This window comes from Orcinus orca, chromosome 18, assembly GCF_937001465.1.
Source record: "Orcinus orca chromosome 18, mOrcOrc1.1, whole genome shotgun sequence".
Taxonomy (NCBI): domain Eukaryota; kingdom Metazoa; phylum Chordata; class Mammalia; order Artiodactyla; family Delphinidae; genus Orcinus; species Orcinus orca.
The window spans coordinates 2319923-2331091 of NC_064576.1; the positions used below are offsets into that span (position 1 = coordinate 2319923).

The window sequence follows — 11169 nt, forward strand, 5'->3', positions numbered from 1 at the left end:
GTGTAATTTGACATGAGACTTTCATAATTAAATTATTAGTCAGAGGGCTGACCTGCTGTTGGTATGCAGAAGGAGGGAATGTGCTCTTCGGGTGCCAAATTCCGGAGCACCCCGAGGGTAGGCAGGCTGCCCTTCCCAGCAGACCGGGGCAGGAGCCCAGCAGCTGTAAACTTGCTTTCCAGGAAGTGGCTTTCATCCTCGGGACCACTGCGGGATCGCAGGACGCGTCCCTCCAACTCCTGCCGGTCCTGGCTGGGGCGTCACCCTCTCCAGTTTGCCTCCCCGTCCGATCACTTGGGGGCCACTTGGGGCCTCGCTGGAGAAGCAGGTCCCTGGCTTGGGGTCCTGCTCCGAGTGAGGGAGATGACGACTGTCAGATGTAGCCCGTGTGGCCCTTCTGGGCGCGGCGTCCTTCTCTGCAGGCCGCTGTCTCCAGGGCTGGCACGTTGGCAGCCGGCTGAGGCCAGCATGTCGCCGTTTCAGAATGACTGGGGTGGAACTCCTCTGTATTTCTTGGCCGTTTGGCTGAAACCTGGTTTAATGGCAAAGATCACTATATTTTGTATAAGTAGCTGTGTGGAGGTGTCATGCCTTCCATACGAGCTGCGAAGACCCCTGGACCAGGGCTTCTCCATTTCTTTTGTGCCACGGATCCCCTTGTATCCGAGTGGCACCAGCCTGTGACCCTTTTTCTGAACTTCAACGCATGCCATAAAACACTAAGTTTTCCCAGGAAACCAGGTTTTCTTTACTGGCAGGTCTAATAGCCGTTGAGATTTTGAGCTGACGATAGACATACACAACTGCAGTGTGGATTGAAAGCCTCTGTTATTTCTGTCGGCGACACAGCACAGGGTTTGCTTCCTGTAGCCATTTCTGGTTTGTTGCAATGTGTCTATGGAAGGAAATGCTAACTTTCAGTTAGAGGATGGTGAGGATAGAGATTACACCTTTCCCCGTTCAAGGTCATGGACTCCTGGGCTCTGTCCCCACTGTAGTCGACGGGGGGCTCTGTAGCCCAAACTAGAGACTGCAGCAGAGGAACAGCCTTTCATCAGAGGCAGTCGGGGGGAATCTTGAGGTGGCTTGGCTGGGGGCTGCTGCTGGGATGAGCTGGGGGTTTGGTGCTTTGCCTGATGGAGAAGGAGCCCTGGGCGGGGGGGTCAGGTGCAGGATGTCAGGGATGAAGTGTTGGTGTTACCTGGGGAGTGTGGACTCAGATGGTCGCATTGTGCAAGCACGTAAGAGCTGGGCAACTTTCAGTCCACTGCCGTCATTGACACGGGGGTCTTTGCATCTGCATCCAGGACAGGGGCAGACGATCCCACCCTGACCCTGTCCTCCCTGGTGCCTTGTCTGCCCACCCACCTGCCCCACCCGCCTCGTCCTTCAGGGAGGAAATGTGGTCCCGCGGGCACCGAGAGGCTGGGTGCTTTGGAGGGTGGGTGGCGTGGAGCACAGAGGCTCAAGGCGCAATGATTGTCGGGGGGCTGCTGCCCCACATGCACCCCACAGAGGAATGAAAGCAAACTCCGGGCCCGGTTCTTCGGGAGTCCGGATTCCATTTAGGGAGAGGCATGTCAAGGGTGATTGATTAGGTCTGCAAGGACCAGTGAGTGTGGGCAAGTGCGCTTCAGGTGACGTCAATCCTGGGCTCCTCCGTGGAGCAGGGTGGGGTGGGGGCCCTCCCAGGGAGGCCTACCTGTTATGGAGTCCAACCTCGTACTGCTCACTGCACACCATGCCAGTAAATTGAGAGACAAGTTTTTGGGGCAAAGAAAAGCCACTTTATTTGCAATTCCAGCGGACCGGGAAGGCGGTGCACTGGCGGTCCCAAAGACCCACCTTTCCCAGTTATTAACAGAATCCAGGCCTCTTTCCTACTGAAACGGCAGGGGGTGTGGCTGGTGGTTGCACGTCCTTGGTGCCTGTATCCTTGGTTCTCGCAGCTGTCCACAGGTCAGGGCACAACGTTCCTATAAATCTCCAACAAGACAGTTGTTATTTTTCTGTTCTGCAACTTTATCTCTATCTGAATGGAAAAGAGTTATACCTTTAAAGGTCAGAGCCTGGAGAATGGGCTCTCCTGCATATTTCAGGCTCTAGGCAACATTCTTTTACAAAGGGGCAGAGCCAGCATGACTCAGCACAGGCGTCAGAGCCCAGGGTTAGTGCCAAAGGAATAGATCCACTTTGGAGTCAGGTTTGCTCTTCTCTGTTACACACCCAGGTCCAGGGGGTTTTCCCTCCGCCCATGGAGGGTGTGAACTCAGACGGCAGCCGTAGGAGGTGTGATTGGTCCCGGGGCCTGGGATGGCTTCAGGAGGGGCCCCGTTTTGCATTTATGAACTTCCCTCCATGGAGTCAGTGAACCGTCTTCCCATCGTGAATGAGGAAGAAGGGAAACCAAGGGGGCCATTGGGGAAAACCTGGGAACAAACGTGGTCACGCTTGGCCTCCGGAGACCCCAAGGTGAGGGGCACTGGCCTTGCCGCTTACTGTGATCTGGGCCTTTTACATACAGGGCTTCTGATGATTTGATATGAAGGAATAAAGGTATTCAAGTGTGACGAAATTTCAGTTCTTCGGGAGTTTAACCCATCAAGGTTTTCCCTCCCTCCCTCTGTCCCCCTCCCTCTCCCTTGCCCCTCTCCTTACCCTCTTCCCCTCCCCCAGTGTCTTCCTCTGGGTCTGCAGTTCAGAGTAAAGGTGGGAGTTGAGATGGGTGCAGGGTGTGAATTCAGCCTCTGACATGATTGAGACTCCTACCACCTAGCAAATGAGAACAAATTGTTACGAAACAAACCAAGAAATCTTACATGAGAGAAAAACTGTGTTGTCCTTTTTTTTTAAAAAAAAAAACACATGGAGGGGATGATTTGTGGCTTCACTTACACAGCACATTAGTGGCACCGAGCGCGGGGCCGGGGGGTGGGGGGCGAGTAAAGCCACAGGTCCTGTCCTCCCTGGTGGAGACAGGTGTCTGTTAGCTGCATGACCGAGACCTCCACTTGGGGCTGTGCTGAGCGTCTGCGTCGGGGCTCAGAGGGACGAGGGACAGGCCAGGACAGAAGGGGGACCTGGAAGGGGGCCAGGGCCCCCTGGGGAGTCACAGTCAGCAGAAGCCCCGGGAAGTGCCCACCCTCTCCCCAAAGGACCAGAGAGAAGGAGGTCGGCCCAAGGGAGATAAAACTGAAAAGGCAAGCAAGGCCTCAGCCCCTGCACAGGGGCTGTCACCTGGGGCCTGTGCAGCCCTGATTGGTGCCCATGGGCAGGGGAGGGAGGGAGGAAGAGGTGGGAGGAGGTCTGGGGGGCCCGGGGCCGTCTGCATCTCCTGTCACTTCCCCACTCTGGGCAGGCCAGGGCCCAGGCTTCAGGGGTGGGGCCAGCCGTCGGTGGCGGGATGTCCATACCTGCTTCGCCGTGTGGCGTGCACAGCGGCGCCCAGCTTGGCTTGAAAATGAAGTTGTTCTGTCTGTCTTCCCTCAAAGAGAGGGCATTTCCTTACTGTGCGTGTTCTCTGTTCCGACACACTCACTTCTGAGTCCTTCTCCAGGAGGTCCGCAGCCTGCGGGGGGGGAGGTGGCCTTGGAGGTGGGGCAGGGCCTTGGGCCCGGGGAGCTCTGCTCTCCCTGGGAACGCAGACTTGCCTGGTGCCACGTCAGCACGACTGCCACGCTGGGAGGTGGTACAGAGTGTGTCATCGAGAGGAGCAGGACCCTTGGCGGGAGCGTCGCGGGTAAACATCCCCGTGTAAGACGCAGAGATAGGAGCAAAAGCCACACCACCGCCCATTAGGGGGAAAGCAGGGCCCGGCTGTCTTCCTCCGTCTCGTGGGTTCACTGCGGTGGGTGGACGGGGCTGTGCAGGACCTGCTGGCCGTGGGGACTGACCATCACCCCGTCTTTCTGCACAGCAGGGTCTCCATCCCGTTCAGCTCCAGCCACACCTACGTTTGGGGTCACGATTCCATGGTCCCTCCCAGGGGTCCCTGGTGGCATGGTCGGGGGGCACTGCCAGAGAGGAGAGGTAACTGTATCTTTCTCCCCCCTCGCCCCCAGGGCGCGAGCAGTTCCATGGCCTGGGCTCCATGTACTGCCGGGGGGCGGCCGCCGTCATCCTCACCTACGACGTGAACCATGCCCAGAGCCTCCTGGAGCTGGAGGACAGGTTCTTGGGCCTGACGGACACGGCCAGCGCCGACTGCCTCTTCGCCATCGTGGGAAACAAGGTGGACCTGAGTGAGGAGGGGCCCGGGGAGGGCGGCCAGGAAGGAGGGCAGGGCCCTGGGCTGGCTGGCGGCGGCGGCTGTGCAGCCCCCAGGCTGCCGAAGCAGGTGCAGCCGGAGGACGCGATGGCCTTTTACAAAAAGATCCTCAAGTACAAGATGCTGGATGAAAAGGACGTGCCGGCCGCGGAGCAGATGTGCTTCGAGACCAGCGCCAAGACCGGGCACAACGTGGATCTGCTGTTCGAAACCCTGTTCGACATGGTGGTGCCTGTGATCCTGCAGCAGAGGGCCCAGGGGCCGCCGCAGACCGTGGACATCACCAGCTCCAGGCCGCCCGCACGGACCAGATCTGGGTGCTGCGCCTGACGTGCCCAGGCCCGGCCCCCCAGGGTGCACGGACGGTCAGAGGAGAAGATCGGGGGTCACTTTGTAGAACTGCACTCGGAGGAGGAGACCGGGTGGAAATGCCAGCCAGTAGCGAAGGTCCCCGTGACTGGTCCCCCACGTACATCGCTGCCCTGGGAGGTGGGGAGTGGACGAACCGTCCAGGGGAGCCCCCTGCAGAGCCGGGTTCCCAGAGACCGCCGTCCCCTGGCTGCCCCGTCTTCACACCTGGCCTCTGACGGAAGGTTTTCGGCTGTCTCGGCACCTGTGTGACTTTCAAACGTTTCTGCTCACTGTGATTTATCTTCGGTCCTACTGTTCGGTACTTGTACCCTGATGCATCGTAATGATTCTCGATAAATGTTAATTTACACAAAATCAGGAATCAATGTTTTTTATATCGGTTGCAGCATTGTGAGCCACACGTATTATTAAAAAGGATTTTGAGAAGAACTTTGATTTAGACTTTATTTGTGCTCCCATGGGCTCCTTGCTGGGGGTGCTCGAGTGATGGCTGTGAGCTTAAGGCACGTCTCTCTATCTTTAAAAGCTGCGTCGAATCCTACAAATTCCAGGTATTTAGGTTGGCCCATCTGCCTAGTTGTCTTGAAGACACGAGTTCCGATAATAGAAGCAAAACTAAAAGCTCTGTCTCTGCTGACCTCTGTGTGGGTCACCCGGGCAGTTGCTAAATAAGAAACCTCTTTTCCGGGGGTAGGGTGTGGCTTTGTTCTTAAGAGATGCCAAGACAGGGGAGCCGTGAGACAACAGTTTTGTTTTCTTAGAAATTTAATGGAAAACAAGTAGGTCAGGCTTGGGGCTCTCTGTTGGGAAAGGGGTGTCTCAGCCAGCTTGGCAGCTGTAATGAAACACCGCAGACCTTTATTTCTCAGTCCTGGGGGCTGGAGGCTAGATTGAGGTGCCAGCCGACTCAGTTTCTGGTGAGGGCACTCTCCTGGCTTGTAGATGGCCACCTTTCTGCATGTGTCCTCACGTACTAGAGGGAGAGAGAGCTCTTGTGACTCTTCCCTTACAAGGGCACTAATCCCATCATGGAGGCCCCACCCTCAAGGCTTCATCCAAACCTGATTACCTCCCAAAGGCCCCACCTCCAGACACCATCCCATCTGGGGGTTAGGACTTCAACATATGGATGTTGGGAGACACAAGCATTCAGTCCTTGACAGGAAGCAAAGTGGGGCAGAGGCTGGTGAACAATGTTTCATGAGCAGTAGTTTTTGGGGGGAGGTGTTCAGTGTTTCTGCAGAGAGCCCATGATCTCTGATGCTGTGGCCTCTAGCCCTGCCTCTGCTCCCGGGTGGTGCATGTCCTCTGGGTAAGCAAACGAGCCCCATCTGTGTGATGGAAACACCATCAGAGCCCCCTGTGTGTGACTGGGGAGGCCTCAATTGAGATGTCCTGTCACTGAAGCAGATCTCGAGGTCTAAAACTTCCATTTTGCAACTGTAGCCCATTCAAAAGTGAAAACGAGTCAGTCTGATTACTTTTCATTGACGTGGCTTAGTTTCCCATTTAGTGGGTGGAAGTTGTATTTATTTTTCCACAAAGTGTGTCTTTGCTGGTGAGACATCTGGGAGACCTAGGAACTTGTCTTTGAAGACTGTGGAGGGGAAAAAGCATCCTAGGAAATTATTTCTGTCTTTGTACTTGAAGGCAGGGGTGGCTGAGTTCCCACAGCCCTTTCCGCCTGAACAGTCTGATTCTCTTGCCCATCTGCTCTGAGCACCCCCAGCTCGTGCCCTTGGATGACCCCGCGTTCTGGAGGATGGCCCAGGACGGCACCTTCTCCATCCACAGCATGTAGACGTTGCACCCTCACTGCTGCCCTAAAAGGTAGGCTTCACTCTGGGCTCTGTCCCAAGTGGACTTTGGGTGCCAGCCTGGGCTCTCGCCAGGGAGGCTGGTCCTGGGGTCTGAGACTGCTCACGGGTTTCCAGCCGTGGTCGCTCGTGGGCCCAGTTCCCGACCAGGGAACCGGGTCAGTTCTGGGGAAGCTTCAGCTGCTCTAGCGAGCTAGCCAGTGGAGAAGGAGGGGATCCTCTGCTGGATGTGGGTTCGAGCTGGGACCTCAAACATTCCTTCTTTCCCTTTGTTCAAATGCAGCTGCTCTGTGGCTGGGAGGCCACGGACAGCCGTGGGTTAACCTGCTGAGCCTGGCCCAGGCCCAGGAGCCATCGCTGCAGGCTTTCACCCGAGTGTCCTCAGAAACCTTCTTCTCAACAGCAGCTCCTGGCCGGGCATTTCCTGGTGGCCTCGAGGTGTCCTGCGTGGGAAGTTTTGAGGGGGGTTATGTTGTAATCTGGGTATTGGAAACCATGGTTCCCCCTTTTCACAGGCCGCTAGGCCGGTGTCTTAAGAGAAGCGCTTTGTCATTTCTGAACCCGACCTCCTGGTTGAATCAGCACTGCCTGCTGTGCCAGCAGCCCTCTCCCACTGACGTCCGGCAGCTTCATCTCCTGCGAGGTCTCCCTCTGGCCGAGGTGAGCCGGTGCTCAGAGCCCGGTTGCTGTGGGCAGTGGATTGGAGATGGTTTTGTCCTCCCGAGAGAAGGGGGATGGAGCTGACTCGTGTTCCACCTCCGAGCTCTGCGCCGGCCCTGCACGCGAGGAGCACCTGCGCCGATGACCGCAGCCCACCTGAGGGGGGCGAGCCCTGGGCACTTGCTCTTGTGTCCAAGAGCAAGAGGTGGGGTGGTCTCTGCAGGAGTTTGGAATGTTTGGAGGCAGAATCTGCTCCCACTGTGGCTGATGGAACCGGGGTTGTTCTTGCCTTTGTGTAACGAGGCAGGGCCAGCCTCTCTCCGCACCCCGCCCCGCCTGCCCTCATCATGTCACACCCCCTCCCCGTTCCCTTAGCACTTGGCCCGATCTTTTCCACTTCTCGAAGCGGGACCCTTTGGCCTGCACTGCTCTCAGATACACCCATTTCCACCAGCTCCTAAAAAGTCCACTGTCCTTTCTTTTCTTCCTGCTTTACCTTATTATTAACTGAGGTCCATGCTTTATTTAGATGCCCTTAATTTCACCTAATGTCTTGTCTCTGTTCAGGGTCCCATCTGGACACCACATGACATTTAGTCACATCTCCTTAGGGTCCCCATGGCTCTAATAGCCTCTCAGACCACCTTGTTTTGGTGACCTTGATAGCCTTGAGGGGTACGGACAGGTGTTCTGTAGGACACCCCTTGACTGGGATTTGTCTGACGTGTTTCTCCTGATGAGGCTGGGGTGGAGGTTTGGGAGGAAGAGCACAGAGGTAAGCGCGCTCCTCAGGTCACGCTCACGGGGCGCCCGCTGTTACCGTGACTCATCCCTGATCGCATGGCCCAGGTGTGTGGCTCACGGTCCCCGCGGCACAGGTGCCCTCTCCGCTCCTTCCACATTCTGCTCTCTGGAAGGACGTCGCCAGGCACAGCGCACACGCCCCTCCTTTATGGTAGAATAACTACCCACTTTGGGTGTTTTTACAAGGATTTGTCTCTTCTCCCCATTCATTTATTGATTCCATCGTTATATCGGTATGGACTCACGGACATTTATTTGATTCTCTGGGTTACAATTCAGGATGGCGTCCTTCTTTTTTTTTTTTTTTTTGCGGTACGCGGGCCTCTCACTGTCGTGGCCTCTCCCGTTGCGGAGCACAGGCTCCGGACGCGCAGGCTCAGCGACCATGGCTCACGGGCCCAGCTGCTCCGCGGCATGTGGGATCTTCCCGGACCGGGGCACGAACCCGTGTCCCCTGCATCAGCAGGCGGACTCTCAACCACTGCGCCACCATGGAAGCCCCGGATGGCTTCCTTCTTGATCACGTTATCCCAGCTTTCGTGAACGGGAAGCTGTGTCTGCTGGCTGCTGTGTCCCTTTGACCCGTTCCCATCTCTGGGGTTTATTTATTTTTAAAAATTTATTTATTTATTTACTATTTATTTTTGGTTGCATTGGGTCTTCGTTGCTGCGCGCGGGCTTTCTCTAGTTGCCGCAAGCGGGGGCTACTCTCCTTTGCGGTGCGCGGGCTTCTCATTGAGGTGGCTTCTCTTGTTGTGGAGCATGCGCTCTAGGCGTGCGGGCTTCAGTAGTTGTGGCTTGTGGACTCTAGGTCGCAGGCTCAGTAGTTGTGGCGCACGGGCTTAGCTGCTCCGCGGCATGTGGGATCTTCCCGGACCGGGGCACGAACCCGTGTCCCCTGCATTGGCAGGCGGGTTCTTAACCACCGCGCCACCAGGGAGGCCCCTGGGGTTTATTTCTGAGTTCTTTCTTACTTTCTGGCACCACCTGTGTTCCAGGCTCATCTTGTGTGTTTCCTGCACTCGTCCTAGAATCAGCCATTGCTCCAAGGAGCCCTGGGACCTTTCACTGGGGAAAGTGTCCGAAGCCCAGATCTGGGCTGCGTGTGCTTGTTGCCAGCGGGGCTGGGGGTGTTTCTTTAGAGCCCTCCAGCTGAGAGCAAAGAAGTACACATGTAGATACTGACGCCCATGTCCAGGGGTCTGTGCTCAGCCGAACCTGGCCTGGCCGACCTCTCTCACTCTGATGCATCCTCTCCCCGCTTCTCAGCTGTAAACCCCATCTCAGGCAGTGGGAAACGCGCTCCCTGCGCCCCCATCCATTCCCCAATTGTTCAGTTGCAGCAGACAATGTGGGTCAAGGCTGCAGTAGGGGGAGCACAGCCATGGGGGGGCGGGCCCTTGGCCTTTGGCTTCAGGCCTCCCTCGTTTCCAAAGTTACCCATGTTAGCATTCTCCCCTCCCCCTCCAATTAGTTCCTAACACGTGCTGTTTCTCTTTTTTAAAAAATAAGTGATGTATGATATCGCTTATTTGCGGAATCGAAAAAGAAATGACACAAATGAACGTATTTACAAAACAGAAACATACAGAGTTAGAGAACGAACTTAAGGGTGGGGGGCAGGGATAGGGAGTTTGGGACTGACATGCACACACTGCTATATATAAAATAGACAACCAGCAAGGACCTACTGTATCACGCAGGGAGCTATGCTCAATAGTCTCTCACAACCTAAATGGGAAAAGAATTTGAAAAAGAATAGAAACATGTATAGATACATGTATATGTAAAACTGGATCACTTTGCTGTACACCATGGTTAATCAACTATACTCCAATATAAAATAAAAAGTTAAAAGAAAAATCACTTCCTCCAAGAGGAATTCTTTGGTTCAAATATCTCTGCTCTGTTTTCCTCCTCTCCCCTAATTTCTCCTTTAATAACATTCATGGCGCTTTATTTTAATTACTTTTTTTTATTGCCTGTATCCCCCAGTACACTAAAATTTCTACGGGCAGGCGCTAAGCGTGTCTTGTTCAGTGTGGTATTCTTACCACTCAGGACAAGTGATGTGTGCCTTCAACAAATATGTTCTTGAAAAAATACTTGTCAAAGGAATAAATAAATAAATATGCCGCATTTATAAATATAAAGAAAAGAGCGATGGCCTCTTTCTGGGAACGGCAGCCTGTAGGTAGGGCCACGTCCAGGTGTGATCGGAGCCCTGGTGTCCCTCGGGCAGATGGACGAGATGTGCGCCTCTGCGCTCACGTCACCCTCCCCAGTGGCTCACGGGTACCGGTATTTATACCGTGCAAACCGTTCACTTGGGTTTGTCCTGCCGCTTCACGGTCCTCCTGCAGCTCAATATCACCCCTTCTGTGCGTGTCAGGAGTTTACCTTCAGAAGGCTTCTACCTCACCCCTGCACAGCCTCTTGTCTGTGGGAACATCTTTAAAACCCTCCAATGGCAGGGAGTCTCCAACCCCTTCTTCTTGAGGCTGGGACACGACACCAAACTCACACGCCAGCTCTCTTGGGGCCCTTCCACACGTAGGAACGGATTTAATTCTCAGGACGCCCCCGTGGCGAGCAGGGTCTTTCGGTTTAGCTCCCCTGGTGGCCCCCAAGCGGAGAGCTGCCCCGGGGTCCTCCGGACTCGCTCTTAGGCAGCGGGAAGCTGGAGCGATATTCCAGGACTTTCTCCGTCTTTCCTGGTGCCCCTCCGACCAGCCAGCATGCTTCCAGAAGCATCTCCTCTGGTTTAACATGGGTCCTGGCATCGTCTGTGCGAGGGGTGAGGAAAGCCACCTTATGAAGCAGTCGCGAGACAGTGATTCTAACCTCAGGGCACCCACTCTCTGGAAAATGGTGGGGGGGCAGTGTCAGCCACTCACGTACACTTAGCTTCCGGGGTGGCGGTTCCTCTCAGCCCTGAGAAACGAGACCAGAAAAATCTCACGCAACATGCAAGGGTCTGTGAGGGGCAGAGCTTGAATTTTCAAGGTTCAGAAGGTTGGCTGTTTGCCCCAGACTAGGAACCTTCACCTGCTGTCCTTGCACAGGGTCATGAGCTTCGTTGCACAAACAGGTGTTGGGGTTATGGAGTATTTGTGTTTGGTTTATATTTGATGGTCGACATTTTGGAATACAATTACGTATCGGGATCTTGGTCTTCTCGCCGTATGTATTTTAGGTGTGAGGTTCAGTGTTTAATGCCGGGCACCTACCTCTGATGTGCGAACCTCA

General features: G+C 55.2%; 1 protein-coding gene across 1 annotated transcript in view; it reads left to right on the forward strand.

Moving 5' to 3' along the window:
• Window positions 1–9541, forward strand: part of RAB20 (RAB20, member RAS oncogene family) — a 31939-nt gene extending 22398 nt beyond the window's left edge. The window contains exon 2 of the mRNA XM_004273604.4: window positions 4062–9541. Within this exon, the coding sequence (XP_004273652.1) occupies window positions 4062–4597 (536 nt within the window). The 3' untranslated portion in view covers window positions 4598–9541. The remainder of the gene's footprint in view (window positions 1–4061) is intronic.
• Window positions 9542–11169: the final 1628 nt, after the last annotated feature.